The sequence below is a fragment of the Eublepharis macularius genome, chromosome 6, assembly GCF_028583425.1.
Source record: "Eublepharis macularius isolate TG4126 chromosome 6, MPM_Emac_v1.0, whole genome shotgun sequence".
In the NCBI taxonomy this organism is placed as follows: Eukaryota; Metazoa; Chordata; class Lepidosauria; order Squamata; family Eublepharidae; genus Eublepharis; species Eublepharis macularius.
This window is the reverse complement of record NC_072795.1, coordinates 134707292-134725723: the sequence shown is the minus strand read 5'-3', so window position 1 is coordinate 134725723 and position 18432 is coordinate 134707292. Positions and strand designations below refer to the sequence as shown.

Below are 18432 nucleotides of genomic sequence, written 5' to 3'. Positions count from 1 at the left end.
AAGCTTTCAAGAACCACAGCTCTCTTCATCAGATGCAAGCTCTTTTTGTCAGATGCATAGCTCTCTTTGTCAGAGGATGCATCTGACGAAGAGAGCTGTGGTTCTCGAAAGCTCATGCTACAAATAAGTTGGTTAGTCTTAAAGGTGCTACTGGACTCTTTACTATTTTGCAACTGCAGATTAACACGGCTAACTCCTCTGGATCTATGACCTCCTCACAGGATCCTGGCCAGAGCCTAGCCCAGCTGGAAGACGACAAAGAAAGTTACCAACTTCTGGAAGATATACAGATACGCCTGCAAGCTGACTCATAGTTAAAAGCTTCACATTCAACAGCAGAACTAAAGGCTGTCATTCTTACTTGTGAAAAGTTGGCAGCATTTCTGTTCACTGTGAACTGGTATGTGATATTCGGAAACTGGATGCTGACTGGAAGAATGGAGATGTTAAAGTGCAGCATGAGGGATTTGTCCGGACCCTGGTATTCTGTGTCATTGACGATAACGTCCAGTTGGAAGGAGCGGCTTTCAGTAATTGAAATAACTTTATTTAGCACCAGTTCTGCAAAAGAGAAAAATCAAATTCATCCCTTGTAAGCACAGTGGAGAACACAGCTTTTGGGGAAAAGTAAAGAGAGGATGGAGGGAGACACCCAATGGACAAAGTGAGCAGGATGAAGAAAGAGAAAAAAATGCACAGTAGCAGAGGAAGCCACTAACAAGGAACTAACTGGAATTCACAGCTGAGTTAGGTGAGTCAGGGAGAGAAAAAAATCTCTTTGAAAATATACCTTAACTAGCTTGATACCCATGCTTCACTACAGTATTTAACTACTTTAAATCCAGTTGTAATACTTACGGGTATGTAAGATTTTTTTGGTTTTTGTGTGTGTGTGTTTTTGAGCTGCCAACCCTAGTGAACTTTAGGGGAAGACTGGGAGGTGCATTTGACCTCAGGACACATTCAAAGACTCTCAAGAGCAAGTGCAGACTGTTTAGAATGTGTGTGGGGGGGTGAGAACCAATCAGCCCACATATGCAAATGTCCTTGGAAGGCTGGCCCAATCAGGGAAGAGTGGCTGAGCTGGCAGTGGGCAGGGGCACAAGCAGGCAAGCAGCCTGCCAACCCCACAGGGAAGCTGTATCCCTTTAGGAAAACACATTTGACCCCTTGTTTCTCCCTTAGGGGGTGAATTTCTTAAAATCCCTTCTTAGTGGGTGTTTACATCATGAAAGGAATGTTCTCCACAAATATCACGCTTCTAGGGTTTGGGCTGGGTGTTGATAAGTCAGTCAGGACACTTCTCTTTATATATATATAGACAGATGATACTAGGATTGAAAAAGGAAGATAGGAATAGAAAATGACAAGCAGGGGATCCATAAGGACTCACCCTGTGGAGGGGTGTGTGAGTCCTTATTCCCCCACCCAAACTAGTCCTTCTCCCCATGTTATCTCTGCTTTCTCTCTCCCTTGCAGTCCACTTCTCCTGCTGCCTTCCCTCCTCTCCAGTCCCAATTTCTCCTCTTTCTGCTCCATTTTTCTTTCATTCTTACACTATGGCTTTGTTCCCCCACTCCTACCACCCAATCCCCCTTCTTGTCTTTTCTGCCTGCCAATTCCTCAGCTCAGGTTTCAAAATGAAACAGAATCAGCCATTTTTGGATTTCCTAGGCAACGGGGGATTGTTATCTGTGGTTGTCTAGGCAATCTAAATTAGCTGCCAAGATCTCATGAAGCAACTGTACAAGATCTAGATATTTTAAAACTTTTAATTAAATTTTATCCTCTTGTTTTTTATTTTTTTTATTAAGAATTTTCAACAAACCTGGGGTTTCCTGTAGATTTGTAGAAAATTCTCTTTCAGTATATGACCCTTCTTGTGGATTTTTGGTTTGTACATTGGGGCCAGGATCAGAATTGGATATATAAATCATCAGAACTGTACACTAGAGCCACAATGCATTCCAAAACGGGTTCCATGTTACGTATCTATAGACTTGTTATTTACTGTGTGTGTGTGTCATGCCCTCAAGTCATAGCTGACTGATGGCGACCCCTGGTGGGGTTTTCATGACAAGCGACTATCACAGGCAGTTTGCCATTGCCTGCCTCTGCAACCGTGGTCTTCATTTGAGATCTCCCATCCAATTACTAACCAAGGCACACCCTGCTTAGCTCCTGAGATCTGACGAGATCAGGCTCACCTGGGTTATCCAGGTCAGAGAACTTATTAAAATATTCATTAAAATATATATATAACCTGCCTTTGATAAAAGTCAAGTGCAAGTTATTAGAGCATGTCCTATAGCAGACTTTGGACCAAAGCTATTGACTCCTGATTCAATGAAGTATGAGCAAAATGGCAAATAGGGGTGTGCAATTTGAGTTTCCAGTTCGGGATAAATACCCGAATCTGACCCAATTTGTAAAGATTCAGGATTTCTGAATCTAGCCCAACATGCTGGCCCCTATTTGGAAATGCCAAATCAAAGCTTCCCGAATCGATTCGAGTTGCTTCCGGAAGCTTTGGGGCTTTAAAAACCCTAGCTGGCTCCAGCTGACCCGTGGAGGATCCCCCGCAGGCCAGCTGGAGTTTAAAGGGATGTTGCTCTGCCACGCAAGCAGCAGGGAAAGGGCCCTTACAGCGCTTCAGATGGCCTGCAGGGAGAGATTCCCCCTCTGGCCAGCTGGCATTTAAAGGGCCTTTTCCCTGCCGTGCAAGCGGCAGGGAAAGAGCCCTTTCCGGGCTTCAGCTGGCCCGCATCAGGTGAAGACTAGCATTATGTTTCAAACTGAATGCCTCACTTTTTCACCCGATGTGATTGCACTGGGTGAAGAAGTGAGGCGTTCAGTTTGAAACTGCTGTCATTCACCCGATGCGATCGAGTGAGGAAGCCCTGCCGCTTCCCTTTGCCCACTGCGGAAGGGGCCAGGGGATTCCCTAGCCCCTCCTGCAGCGGGCCAAGTGTGTGTGTGTGGGGCGGGGGTTAAACCTACACTTTTCTAGCCTCTTGCAAGCGGCTAGAAAAGTGTAGGTTTAAACTTCCCACCCCGCCACTTATTTGACCCGATGGGAGGGGGAGTAGGGAATTAACTCACTCCACTTGCTAATAATTTAGAAGATTAATGAGGCAAATAAATGCAGCAGTGGTTGCTTTTATCACATGACTACTCTGCTTATAAATAAGTACACCCACAAACTTACTGTATTCATGCTGAGTTCCTCTCACTTGGCTGCCATTTGGGTTGAAGTAGATCTCATTGAATATATGCTCCACTCGAAAGGTTTCTTTGACCCATGCATCTGATGTGCTGATAGTGCCGGTGTACTTCTTTCTGCTATTCTCAAGTGGGAAAATCGGAGTAGTGTCTGCATCATAGACCATGAGTGTTGCTAGAACAGTGCCCTTTAGAAGAATCAGAGAACAGGAATCAGGTGAGACGTTTTTGTGGGTGCCCTGTACATTGTAAGGCTGGGACTTAAACATTCCCATAAGACACAAAATTTTGATCAAAAGTACTTTTATGTAGGATGGATTTACATAACTGTGCTTCCAATGAAATGATAGAAAAATACATTAGACCTCGTTCCCATGAAACATCAACATCATATGTTGATTCTCCTTTTGAAGATGTGCAGATATTGGCCAAGATAAATCTTGAAGAAAAGTCTACCACAATGAATTTGTCACTATGTGAATGAGGTATCCATCAGCCTTCTAAATCCTTCTATAGTTCATTCTCAAAATAGTCTAATTAAGTTCTTTGATAGGGTATCTTAAGATCAGAAGAGCTTCATCCTCTATTCAGAGATCTTTGATATCAAGTAAAGAGATAGCCCAAGGTATTTTGGTGTCTGAAGGAAGAACATGTTTCAGTTTGGAGTATGTATATACAAATAGCTAGAAGATTGGGTGTCATTTCAGCATGATGCAATACTATGCTTCAAGGTCATGCGTATCAACATCATGGCCAACGGCATGGGTTCTTCCGATGAACAAGCATTCAAGAAGGCAAGCACTGTTTCCACAGAGATACTCAAACATCAGGAACCTTGCTGAGCCTGTGGGCCATTTGGAATTTTGAGAGGGAATGTAGCGGGTGCAACCATAAAATGGCTGCCATGGAAAGTGGGACGAATCTCAAAATGGCTGCCATTGGTACCATTACAAATGTTGGGAGGTTCCAAGTTAAGTATCATGCTATACTTCCAAACAGGTGCTCCCACAGGTGACATCTCCTAGGTTTTTCTGAAACACCTCCTGTTACGACCCCTTTCTTTCTCTCAGTTAGATTTTTCCTTTAACTCTTTTCTTCTTCCCCCCTCTGGGCAGAGTGCTGCCACCAGGAGTTATATTCCAAAATAACTTAAATTTCCCCTTTAATAACGTGCCCAAGCGTCAAGCCCCTTCGTGGGACTATGTGGCCCTGAGGATAGGAATGGGATATGGGAATAACAGATACTCTGGGAGAAACAAACAAAAACAAAATAAACTTTTATTTTTACAATAAGCGTATCATTTTCATATTATTTCTTAAGCTTGATGGTTTCAAAAGAGTGTTATTTGTTCTTAAAGTTACTTTTCACAGACACAGTCACACAGATCTTCTCTCAGGCACACACACAGTTTGCCTCTCTTGCCCTGACCGAATGTTCCCTCACAAACATACATAGTTCAGGCTTCCGCACAGGTTATATTTCTCTCAGAAATGCTTAGACTCGCTCAGGCTGCACACAGCTTGCCTGCTTTGCCCACACCGAATCTTTTCTTTCCACTCAGTAACTGAAACTGCAGTTCACTCCTCCCACTCCCAGTCATCAACCAGTCATATCACTCCCTCATCCCTCTCTTTCACCCCCACTCTTCATCTGTACCACACCAAGCATTTAAAGACACACACACACACATTTGAAATCATTACACCTTCCACTTGACCTGCTCCAGAGCGGTGGAGGAAAGTCAGGATTGGTTCTTTGCTTTGGGGAAGAAGAAAGTGGGCACCAGAAAAACCACTGTTGGGCACCATGGAGCCATGTTGGAGAACAATAGCCTGTACAGAGTATTCATACACTGGACTGCAGCATAACCAATTGTTTTCCATGCTGCCAGATGCGCATAGGAGGGCTCTGACACGTTCATTTATGAACAAAGTAGAGCAAAACTACACAGTGTGCACAGGCCCACCCAAAACTTTATTTATTTAAAATATTTATATTTTCACATTTCAAGACAGCTTCTCACTTCTCAGCCTTTTGGCTAAGATCAGTTCTTATCAACTTACAAATCACATCAAAATTTAAAATCAACAAAATAACCCCCGCCAAATAGCACCCCCTTCCTCCTAATCTGAAGTGACTTCAATGTTTTGTGTAAATAGTAGTGGACAGAATAACTTGTGGTTTACATAGCTGCCTGATTACAGTCTTATTTTTTTCTTAAAATAGATCTTAGGATCATGGCCTGAGAGATACCCCGTTTAATATTCTGCCTCATGAACTGTTCCAGAAAAGTCACACTGGTACTCTGTGTTGTGCTAATTTGGTTGATCGTAATAAAATTTCTTACATGAATTTAAGTTTTGGATTAAAAATAATGGAAGACACAGCTCCCCCACCAAGTACCATGACTGCTCAGCCTCCATTTATTTTAACTGGACTACCACAGGGCTCCGATATAACCTGGATTATTAGTTTTAGCCTCATGCTTTCCCTGGCCAATACTACAGATGTAATTAACCTTAGTGATACGCAATACATGGATTATTATTTTGCAAATCAGTAGTCCTTCCGTTTGAATTTTAGATAGCCCCAAGAAAGTGACGAAGGTAAAGTTTGGCCTGTAGGTGGCAGCAAACACCCAAAAATTGTAAGCTCCCAGCTCCCTTCCGATGGGAAATCTGACAGCTATGGAAATACTGCCAAAGAAATTCATGGGCATAAGACAAGGCAAGATACATAGCTGAAAGAAATAAATACAATCTACAACTGCATTAAAAATAACTGTGTGTATCACAACATAGTTTCTGGAAATTTTAACATAATTTTTATGTGGAAGAGAGCACTGATGTAACTGCAGTCTATGAACCGTTCTCCAAAGACAGAACAAAGATTCCAAAACAGTTGGGAGCTGGCTAAGAGGCTGGTCCACGAATCTGGTTGAATACTACCTGTGCCATGAGTTCACCAGGTGACCTTAAGAAATCCACCCCCACCCCCACCCCCGCTCTCTCTGCCTTATCCCACACCTGCAATATCACCATTTACCAATTATAAAATTGTGGGCTGCATCTGTCTAGTGTCACCAGAGGATAGGAAAAGGTGGGGAATGTTCCACGAATGTGATTATGTTGTGGGTCACATTTTCCCTTGACATCTTCCACTGATTGTTGTTGTTCTATGAGTTTGTTTTTTAAAAAGCCCTACCTGCCAGGTGGCGAGCCCCATCTTTTGGGAGGAAAAGGTTATTTGGAGGTTTTATTTCATATGTTTTAAACTGATTTTTTTTAAATGTGATTTGTAAGCTGCCATGAACCACAAGTTAAAGGCAGGACATAAATATTTTGTTCGCCGCATTTGTGTGTGCTTTTTGGAAAGACCTACAGCTAGTGCGCCAAGGCTGCCTGTGCCTTCTGTCTTTCTTTGCATACTTGCTTGAGTACGGTACTTATGGCTAGCAATCTCCTGCCAATTCCCTCTGTTGCCTGCCCACGCCTCAGGCATCAGCAGGAGAAACTAGGAAGGGGGGAAATAGCAGGGAAAGGCCTGGTACACCAGGGGCACGTTGGCACCACTTCCAAGTTAAACTAGAAGTGGCGAAGAATGCTCTGGCATGATGTCAACAATGTGGTGACATCACTTCTGGGAGTGTGGGAGTGACGTCAGTGCATCATCAGCAACAGCGTGGCATTGATGATGAGTGGTAAGACTCCCCCATTGTTTCCTGGCAACCCTACGCTGGAGAGAAGGAGCAGGACAGTGAGGGGAGATCACTCAGCACTGGGGAGGATTCCGTTCTATCACAAACAGGTGAGCTGCTCCCCCTCCTCCTCTCCCATGAATGGCATGTGACTTCCCATCCTGTATTCGCAGTTCAGTGTATCCCAAGTTGCTGCCCGAGGATAATGTTGGGTCTCCGGCCTGGAAGGGCTGAAGACAAATGGCTCTTTAGCTTGATCAGAGATTTCATACAGAACTCTCTGGACACAGAACCAAGATTTATCTTTCAGGGACCAGAACTATACAGAGCTGTGGAAGTAGCTGTGGATAAGACACGTATTTTAAGGAAACTGTAAGAACTGTGAAAGCGTCCACCGACTCTGTACAGCAGTGTTTTCAACAGGGAATCTTTACTAAGCTCTTTCCCAGAAACTTGTGTACGCCAGTCATTGGACCCCGACGGCAAGAACGTACGCATGTTTATGATCTGGCAGGCACCTTGTTTTGCTTTGGACTGTAACAAAGTTCAGAGAGAGTAGATACTGGTAAAGCTTCCTTCCAGAGAAGTTCCCCCACAGTCACTGGTCCTCTTGTTGAGGAGCCCCCAATACATTTTCAAGAACCCGTGGGGTCCCCTGGCACATAGCTGGAACCAAGAGACGTTCCACAGGCATATCAGCTGCTGATCATATCAAGCTGAATGACTTACAATGTCTTTTCTCATTGTTTCTTAAGGTTTCTTTTTCTGTGCAGTATCTCTAAAACAAACTCCAGAAAAAGACTCCAATAATCTCACAAAGCACATTTTAGTCTTCATAAATAACACGCAGGGCCGGATCTAGCACTCCCGGCGCCTGGGGCAACGCTTGCTGGCCCTCACACACGCGCACAGCGCGTGCACGCTCCTGACGCGGCATGATGATGTCATTTTGATGACGTCATCACGATATGCACCGGAGGCAGTGCGGGGGGCTGAGAAGCTGCCCGAGCCATTCGCTTCAGAAGCGAATGGCGCGGTCGGCTTTGCAGCCCCCCACACTGTCTTTCGCCTGCCCCGTGGAACAGGGGGTGACCGGCTTGCTGTGCGCCCTCTGTCCTGCGGAGCAAGCAAAAGTCAGTGCGGGGGGCTGCGAGGCTGCCCACGCCATGTGCCTGCCCCACGGGAAAGGGGGCGGCCAGCTGCCCCCTCTCCTGCGGGGCAAGCGAGTGGCATGGGCGGCTGCGCTGCCCTTTGCCTGCCCTGCAGGACAGGGGGTGCGCTGCAAGCCGGCCGCCCCCTGTCCTGCGGGGTAAGCAAAAGGCAGCGCGGGAGCCTGTGAGGCTGCCCGCGCCATGCACCTGCCCCGCGGGACAGGGGGCGGCTGGCTGCCCCCTCTCCTGCATGGCAAGTGAATGGCGGGGGCGGCTGCGCTGCCCTTTTCCTGCCCTGCAGGACAGGGGGTGTGCGGCAAGCCAGCCGCCCCCTGTCCCGCGGGGCAAGCAAAAGGCAGCGCGGGAGCCTGTGAGGCTGCCCGCACCATGCACCTGCCCCGCGGGACAGGGGGCGGCCGGCTGCCCCCTCTCCTGCATGGCAAGTGAATGGCGTGGGCGGCTGCGCTGCCCTTTGCCTGCCCTGCAGGACAGGGGGTGCGCTGCAAGCCAGCCGCCCCCTGTCCCGTGGGGCAAGCAAAAGGCAGCGCGGCTGCCCATGCTGCCCCCTGCACGCTCTGGGAGCTGCTTCCGGCGCCCCCTCCCTGGCGGCGCCGGGGGCAGACTACCCCCCTGCCCCCCCTCTAGATCCGGCCCTGATAACACGGGAAAGTCAGCTCCCAACATAACACTGGGCATTCCTGGCCCACGGCTGAAAGCGTTCCCATGAGTGCTGCCGCAAGGAAACCTCCCCCCGGAATCCTTGAGCACAACAGTCGATTCATGGAAGCTTCTTCCCAACTGTATGTGGACCATCAATCCCAGCATCAGTTTTCCACACATATGTGGGCACAAAAGCATTTCAACATAAACTGGAGAATGTAAAATATCATGGGAATTCTACAAGATTCAAGTCCAGATCTCCAGGGTACCACCTTGCTAGAGTTAATGCTCCCTTTGTCAGATACCACTACTGGATTCGGATCTTGCCGCTCCTGCCATTCTGCAGAGCAACACAGCTAATAAGGTGAAACAAAGTTTACAAGACATCCTCATTCAATAGGATTCCAAACCACCAACCAGGCACAGTACAGTGTGGGGGAGGGGGAAAGCAAATACCTCTTTCCTGCAGAACTCCACAACCGCGTCGGCTGTGTTGGTGCCGTTAGGAAGGAAAGGGGGCGTGTCATCTTCATCCAACACAGTTACAAGTAAGGGCACCTCTTTGGAGGTCTCCTTGGAAGCATCTCTCACAGTGCACTTGGCGAGCAGCTCGTACTTCTCCCGTGTCTCCCGATCTAGAGACCGCGTCACTCTGATAGTTGTGGTGTTTTGATCGTAATGAAATGGCAGAGATTCATCTGAAACGTAAGTGCAGAAAGTGCATCTCTTTCTCATGAATCACTAACGGATCAGGAGCTGCCCTATTTTAAGTCCCCCATGACATTCTGATGGGCAAACTGGAAGACTGTGGACTGGACTATAGGACAGTGCGGTGGATAGGGAACTGGTTGGAGGACCGCACCCAAAGAGTGGTGGTCAATGGCGTTTCATCAGATTGGAGGGAGGTGTCCAGTGGGGTGCCGCAGGGCTCGGTTTTGGGCCCGGTACTTTTCAATATTTTTATCAATGATCTGGATGAAGGAGTGGAAGGGCTGCTCATTAAATTTGCTGATGATACCAAATTGGGAGGGGTAGCAAACACCCAAGAAGATAGAATTAAAATTCAACAAGACCTGAATACTCTGGAGAAGTGGGCAGCTGTGAATAGGATGCAATTCAACGAAGACAAGTGCACAGTATTACATCTGGGCCACAAAAATGAGAAGCACAAATACTGGATGGGGGATACACTTCTGGGCAGTAGTATATGTGAAAGGGATCTTGGGGTAAGAGTGGACTGTAAACTGAATATGAGCAGTCAGTGTGATGCGGTGGCAAAAAAGGCTAATTCAATCCTGGGTTGTATCAAAGGGGCCATAGCATTGAAATCGCAGGAGGTCATAGCCTCTCTCTATACTGCCTTGGTCAGGCTGCACCTGGAGAATTGTGTGCAGTTCTGGAGGCCTCACTTCAAAAAGGATGTGGACAAAATTGAGAGGGTGCAGAGGAGAGCGACAAGAATGATCAGGGGTCTGGAGACTGAGCCCTACGAGGAAAGGCTGAGGGCCTTGGGAATGTTTAGTTTGGAGAAGAGGAGGTTGAGGGGGGACATGATTGCTCTCTTTAAGTATTTGAAAGGCTGGAGGAGGGCAGGGAGCTGTTCCAGTTGGCAGCAGAGGGTAGGACCCAAAGCAATGGTCTTAAATTACATGCACAAAGGTACCGGCTGGATATTAGGAAGAACTTTTTCACGATCAGAGTAGTTCAAAAGTGAAATCAGCTGCCTAGGGAGGTGGTGAGCTCCCCCTCACTGGCAGTTTTCAAGAAGAGGCTGGATGAATACTTGTCAGAGATGCTTTAGGCTGATCCTGCACTGGGCAGGGGGTTGGACTAGATGGTCTGTATGGCCCCCTCCAACTCTATGATTCTATCAAGTGGAAGGAGGGGGAGCCCTGCAATTCTGTGCCAGAAGTCCACAATTTACAATTAATACCCACAAGAATGGTGTCAAGATGCAGGCAGGGCATGAAGCCGGTTGCCAAAGCAATGTGAGCAATCTAGAGCTGCTCTCAGCCTGTGCCAGAGTAGCAGGTGGTACAGACTAAGAAGCCATCCCAAAGTGCTATGCTTTTAAGACCAACAATAAAACAAATCATTATTATATCTACTACTATAGTGGGTGCCTGTCCTATCCCAGGGCACCCTCCCCCTGGGGGAGAAGGGATGGAGCAGGAGCACTGCCCAAAGGAAGGCAGCTGCCCAGTTGCAGGGTGCAGGAAGCGCCGCGGGGCCCACATGGGGAAAGGATGAGCAGTCAGGAAGAAGGCCACCCCCTCCTAGCTCCCTGTGGAGCAAAGGCCTCCTCTGGGGCAAAGGCTTTCTCAAGAGTAGGAGCAGGGAAGCAGAAACTGGGAGCAACAGTGGAAGAGGGCAAAAGGCCCCAGCTGAAGGAGGTGAGGAAGGCAGCTGACAAGGAGCTGTGGGTAATTAGGACTGGAGCCTTTGCAGGCTGGAGAGTACCTAATCATCTGGGTAGTGGCATTCCTGGTCTAGATGGAAGCCAGCAGGAATTTTTCCCATCTAACCCAGGCAGATAAGTTTCCCCTCAGCTTAACCCTGTGGAAAGAGTGCACCAGCCAAGTCAGGAGTTTAATGAGTTGGGAGAAGGACTGGAAAAGCAGCTCCAGCCCCTAGGCGTGAGCAGAGGAAGATGATGATGAGTAAGGAACTGGCTGGGCTACAGGGTGGCACTTGGTCTCTGAAGCTGGCATTGTAAAGAAGCCAAGCTGTTGAAGGGCAAAACAGGGTTGCACCTACCTGTAACTGTTGTTCATCGAGTGTTCTTCTGTGCAAGCACACATGGGACCTGTGCATGCGCCGTTCCCATGTGGGACTGCACGGAAGACACAAGGATGAGCCCTTGGCTCAACGAATCCCAGGCACCCTGGCACCTAGAAAAGTTATTATGGCACGTAGTATTTTCAGCAGTGATTTTATTTTTATGATCCTCAAGAGAACAACCTTATGTCATAGAATCATAGGGTTGGAAGGGACCTCTACGGTCATCTAGTCGAACCCCCTGCTCAATGCAGGAAATTCACAAATATCTCCCCCACGCGCGCACACACCGTGACCCTTAGCCCATGCCCAGAAGATGGCAAAACACCTCCAGGGTCCCTATCCAAACTGGCCTGTGGAAAATTGTTACCTGACCCAAAGGTGGTGATCGGCATTACCCCAGGCTTGTAAGAAGGGGCCACAAAAATATAATTTGCTGTATAACATAAAATATATGTATATGAAGTTTTTGTCAATGTTTTACACCACTCACTGGTGGTAGAGAAATTTTTAACCCTTTGGTTTTCTCAGCATTCCAGGCTTAAATTGTTGGAATTCTCTGCTTGTAACCCTATTTGTCCATGTTCAGTTATGAGGACTTTGTTTTTATTGCTGTGTGAGAAATTAATTTCTTAACCATATGCTTTATAGACTTTCCAATGTTCAATTAAACAGTTTTTAAAAGCAAGAATGGAATTAAGAGAAGGAGAGATTAGGTTAGGATTAGAGGTTAGCTTTTTGTTGTGATGGCAAAAATGGCAACTCCATATTTATATACTACAACAACTCTGTCCTAACTTTAAGTTCTGAGAAAACCGTGGATTGTTTAGGATTCGGTTTTATGGCGGAGTTAATTTAAAAATATGGTCGGTCATTAAAATACAAAACTCTAAAGGCTGGAATATAAGCCTGGCTCCTAAATATTGGGGCTTGCTCCTAAAGCCAAAGAAAATTTGTTAAGGTTTAAAGCAATCTATACATTTCTGGTTTGTTGACTGGTCTTTGGCACTGTGGAATGCAGATGGAAAGAACCCACTCCCTCAGGGAGGAGAGATGAGGTCCCTGGCCCTGGGGGCTTCGTCATGGTTTCTGCAGCAACACTTGGCCCCACAATTAATTTTTTGAAAGAAGCGCTAAATTAAGTTCAGCCCCAATCCACTGCCTTGATTTTATATAACCCCAAATGGAACACGTTTGGTCTCAATTCCATTCTGTCCGCTCCAGCCATACCTCCAAACCTGCTAAGTCAGGGGCAAATGCTTTGATTCTACTCTCTGAATGTAGGTAACAACAACAACAACAACAACAACAACAACAGTGTTGCTTAACTGTAACTGCTGTTCATCTAGGTCTTCCATGCAGGCACACATGGTACTGTGCACGCGCAGGCCTGCCGATCTTGGAGATTTTTTAATAGCTCAGAGCTACTAGGGGGCAGTCTCGCCCTTCAGCGCACCTGCGCGGCCGTCTTTCCCACCGAAAACAGCTCCTAAAGGGTGGGGGACCCCCAACGTACCCTCAGTCCTCTTTCGCCGCCATACTGCAAAGGTAAGCACTAAAAGTATTAGCGGGGAAGGAGGGAGGGTATGTGTGCCTGCACAGAAGATCCAGATGAACAACAGTTACAGGTAAGCAACACTGTTTTTCATCTACAGTCTTCCTGTGCAGTCCCACATGGGAGATTACAAAGCTTAAATACCTGGGTGGAGGCAGTAAATTCCAATCACGAGAAGATCGACTGCAGGGCCGCTGTGCCAACTGCGGTCTCTCTTCTATCTAGGATGTCCAAGGCGTAGTGCGTGACAAACGTGTCTGCTGAAGCCCATGTCGCTGCTTTACAGATGTCCTGGATCGGAACACCTCTCAGGAGGGCTGCCGAAGATGCCTGGGATGGAATGCACATGAACTTCCAACAGACAAGGTAAGTTTGCGGTTTTATAACACAGTAAAATAGTTTGAACTACCCAACGAGCCAAAGCCTGAGAACTGGCCTTTTTACCCTTTTTTCGACCCCAGAAACACACAAAAAGGTTGGAACCAACCCTAAAAGGCCTAACTCTATCCAAATAAAATAAAATGGCTCTACGAACGTCTAACGCATGTAGAACCCTTTCAGCCTCTGAAGAGTGGCTAGGAAAAGGTTGGTAAGGATATTTCTTGAGAAAGGTGAAACTTCGAAACCACTTTAGGCAAAAACCCCACCTTAGTTCTAAGAACTGCTTTGTCCACGTGGACCTTCAGATAAGGAGGCTCACAACGTAAGGCAGCTAACTCACCCACTCGTCCGGCTGACGTAACAGACACCAGGAAGGCCACTTTCGGAGAAAGGAAACGTAAAGGACAAGCGGCCAGGGGTTCAAAAGGTTTCGACATAAGCTTAGCCAAAACCAGAGGCAAGGACCATTGAGGGACTAAAGGCTTAACCGAGGGGAACAAATTGTTTAAACCCTTTAAAAATAACTTTGATGCATATTGAGAGAATACCATCTTTTTATCCACAGGAGGGTGAAAGGCGGAAATAGCCGCCAAGTATACCTTAATGGATGCATTGGACTATCTCCCTTGTTTGAGTTCCCAAAGGAATTCAAGAATCTCAGGTAAGGAAGAAGCCGGGAAGTCCACACCCTTCCCCTGGCACCATAAAGTAAACCTATTCCATTTCAGAGGGTAGGATTGGCCAGTAGACAAACGCCTCGCATTCTCTAGGACATAATTTACTTCTTCAGAAAAGGTTCGTCCTGCAGGATAAGCCAGGCCATGAGTTTAATTTTGTCTATCCTGTGGTGAAACACCTCCCTCCAGAGCAGTAGGTCCGATTCAAGTCTGCATTCTCGAGGGGGAGTGGAACCAAGGCTGACGTGGCCAGTATGGGGCTATCAGAATTACTGATGTCCTGTCCGCCTGTATTTTGCTGATGACTCTGGCTATCAGAGGAAAAGGAGGAAATGCATAGAAGAGGTGATTTGACCACTCTAGTTGAAACGCGTCCCCAAGAGACTCGTGGCCTGCTTCGCCTCTTGAGCAGTAGTGGGGAGCCCTGTGGTTTTCTTCTGAAGCAAACAGGTCTATACCGGGACAACCCCACTCGGTAAAGACTGGACGTAAGTAATCGTCTTTTAGGGACCACTCGTGATTGTCCCCATGCAACCTGCTGAGATGGTCCACCATCGTGTTGTCTACACCAGGAGTATGGACTGCTTGTAGCCATATTGAGTGATCTACAGCCCAGTTCCAGACCTTTATCGCCTCTCTGCATAGAGTAACAGATGCAGTGCCCCCCTGTTTGTTTATATAAAACATGGTGGCTGTATTGTCTGTCAAAATCTAGACTGTCTTGTTCGTCACGAGATCTGAAAAGGAAATCAAGGCATACAACACTGTTCTCAGTTCAAGCAAACTGATATGTTCCTGACGCTCCAGTTTGTCCCACCTCCCATAAATGTAGGAGTCATTGCAACGCGCACCCCAACCTAGGGTAGATGATCTGTCATAATTGAGATCTCGGATTGTACAAGTTGGAATCATTCACTGGAGGAAGCTACAAGGGGTTCGGCCATACTAGACTTGATATTAACCAACAGGGAAGAATTGGTAGATGAGATGAAGGTGGTGGAGACCTTAGGGGGAAGTGACCATGTCCTTCTTGAATTCCAGTTGCAGTGGGGAGCCAAGGAAGTTCGTAGCCAGACTCGTAGGTTAGATTTTCGTAGGGCCAACTTCGATGAACTCAGAGGCTAGATGAGAGTCATTCCGTGGGGGAGTGTGCTGGAAGGAAAAGGAGCGAGTGAAGGGTGGGCCCTTCTCAAACACGAGCTTTTGCAAGCTCAAGCCTTCACTATCCCAGCAAGACGGAAACATGGTAAGGGCTCCAAGAAACCGATGTGGATGCACAGAGAGCTCCAGAATAAGCTAAGGGAGAAAAAGGAAATGTTCAGGAAATGGAGAGAAGGACAGACCTCTAAAGAGGAGTATATGAGGGTTACTAGGCACTGCAGATCAGCCATCAGAGAGGCCAAAGCTCAGTACGAGCTGGGTCTGGCCAGGAGGGCTTGCTACAACAAGAAAAACTTCTACAGATATGTGAGAAGCAAACGCAAGGTAAAAGAGGCAACTGGACCACTGTTGGGAGTAGATGGAGAAACTCTGATGCAGGACAGAGAAAAAGCAGACAGGCTTAATGACTTTTTTGCCTCTGTTTTCTCCCTGAAGAACTCAGGCACATCTAGAAATAGTAGAAAATGTGGCAGGACACCTGAGTGGCTAATTGACATTGACAGAGAGGTAGTGGAGAGGCATCTGGCTGCACTGGATGAATACAAATCCCCTGGGCCGGATGGGGTGCACCTAAGAGGGCTGAAAGAACTTTCCAGAGAACTTGCAGAACCCCTGTCCATCATCTTCAAGGCCTCCTGGAGGACTGGAGATGTGCCACAAGATTGGAGAAGAGCGAATGTTATCCCAATCTTTAAGAAAGGGAGGAAGGATGACCCGGGAAACTACAGGCCGGTCAGTCTGACTTCTGTTGCTGGGAAGATATTAGAACAGATTTTAAAGGGATCAATCTGTAAGCATCTGAAGGACCACTCAGTGATCCGGGGAAGTCAGCATGGTTTTGTTCCTAACAGATCCTGCCAGACCAACCTGGTTTCCTTCTTTGATCGAGTGACCAGCTTACTGGATCGGGGGAACTCTGTTGACGGGACTTATCTGGATTTCAGTAAAGCTTTTGATAAGGTCCCCCATGACATTCTGATGGGCAAACTGGAAGACTGTGGAGTAGACTATAGGACAGTTCGGTGGATAGGGAACTGGTTGGAGGACCGCACTCAGAGTGGTGGTCAATGACGTTTCATCAGATTGGAGGGAGGTGTCCAGTGGGGTGCCGCAGGGCTCGGTTTTGGGCCCGGTACTTTTCAATATTTTTATCAATGATCTAGATGAAGGAGTGGAAGGGCTGCTCATTAAATTTGCTGATGATACCAAATTGGGAGCGGTAGCAAACACCCAAGAACAGAGAATTAAAATTCAACAAGACCTGAATATTCTGGAGAAGTGGGCAGCTGTGAATAGGATGCAATTCAACAAAGACAAGTGCACAGTATTACATCTGGGCCACAAAAATGAGAAGCACAAATACTGGATGGGGGATACACTTCTGGGCAGTAGTATATGTGAAAGGAATCTTGGGGTAAGAGTGGACTGTAAACTAAATATGAGCAGTCAGTGTGATGCAGTGGCAAAAAAGGCTAATTCAATCCTGGGTTGTATCAAAGGGGCCATAGCATCGAAATTGCAGGAGGTGATAGCCCCTCTCTATACTGCCTTGGTCAGGCCACACCTGGAGTATTGTGTGCAGTTCTGGAGGCCTCACTTCAAAAAGGATGTGGACAAAATTGAGAGGGTGCAGAGGAGAGCGACAAGAATGATCAGGGAACTGGAGACTGAGCCCTACGAGGAAAGGCTGAGGGCCTTGGGAATGTTTAGTTTGGAGAAGAGGAGGTTGAGGGGGGACATGATTGCTCTCTTTAAATATTTGAAAGGCTGTCATTTGGAGGAGGGCAAAGAGCTGTTCCAGTTGGCAGCAGAGGGTAGGACGTGAAGCAATGGGCTAAAAGTACATGCACAAAGGTACCGGCTGGATATTAGGAAAAACTTTTTCACGGTCAGAGTAGTTCAAAAGTGGAATCAGCTGCCTAGGGAGGTGGTGAGCTCCCCCTCACTGGCAGTTTTCAAGAAGAGGCTGGATGAATACTTGTCAGAGATGCTTTAGGCTGATCCTGCACTGGGCAGGCGGTTGGACTAGATGGTCTGTATGGCCCCTTCCAACTCTATGATTCTATGATTCTATGATCCACCAATCGAAGGAAAGGAGGACTCTCCGAGGGATACTAAGCTTCTTGGACTGAGAGTCTCTCTCTCTCCAACAAATACAGAAATAAACCACAACTGTAAGAGGCGCATATGTATCATCAGCAGAACTCCCCACAATCAACCAATCATCCAAATGGGGAAAATACAGCAGCCTTGAACCCTAAGGAAGGCAATGACCACTGCAATGCACTTTGTGAAAACTAAGCTTCTTGGACTGAGAGTCTCTCTCTCCAACAAATACAGAAAACTCTCGGGTCGTGGATAAACCAAAAGGGAGGACTCGTTACTGGAAAATTCGAGTACCATAAGTAAAATGAAGAAACTTTTTATGTTCCTGAAAAATCGAGATATGAAATCCAAAACCCCAAAGCACGACTGTGAGGGTAATAGGGTCAGCACCGTCTGTAAGGTGGTCATTTTAAACCTGTGGACCTTAACAGATTTGTTCATCTCGCAAAAGTCCAGGATAGGGCGGAGACCACCATTCTTCTTCTCTACTACAAATAAATTAAAATAAAACCCCAAAGGTGAGGTTTCGTTTGTCACCTCTTCAATAGCACTCTTGTCTAAGAGGGCTGAGAGTTCATCTAGCACCCCAGGTTGACAACTTGGAGTAGAGAAAGTTGGGACCCAGAGACAAGGAAACTGAAAAAATTCAACTTTATAACCATTTCTAACTATTTGTAAAACCCAAACATCAGAGGTGATATTGCACCATTCATCAAAAAACAAACTCAGCCTGTTCCCAAGAAAACTTGTGGGATTGGGGTTGTTCCTTGGCCTGTTGTTGATGACCTCCCTGCTTATTCTTGTGCCCTTGCTTCCTTCTCGAAAAGGACGATTGCGGGCTTCAAAAGGGAGGTCCTCGACCTTATTCCTAATCTCTGCTGGTAGAGCTGTGGTCCTCAGCCACGCAAACCTACGGAGCACAACAGCAGAAAGTAGAGACCTGGCGGAAGTATCTGCCATGTTTCGGCCCACATTAATCTGGTGGTGGGATAGACGGACAGCCTCCTCTTGAATCACTCGAAGGAAGACTCTCTGATCTTCCA

At 46.9% G+C, this 18432-nt stretch overlaps 1 protein-coding gene across 1 annotated transcript in view; it reads right to left on the bottom strand.

Moving 5' to 3' along the window:
• The window catches only part of RET (ret proto-oncogene), a 188155-nt gene that overhangs the window by 63229 nt on the left and 106494 nt on the right, over positions 1–18432 (bottom strand). The window contains exons 4-6 of the mRNA XM_054982760.1: positions 9188–9429; positions 3209–3410; positions 362–561 (exon numbers count right to left, since the gene is read on the bottom strand). Coding sequence (XP_054838735.1) covers positions 362–561; positions 3209–3410; positions 9188–9429 — 644 coding nt within the window. The remainder of the gene's footprint in view (positions 1–361; positions 562–3208; positions 3411–9187; positions 9430–18432) is intronic.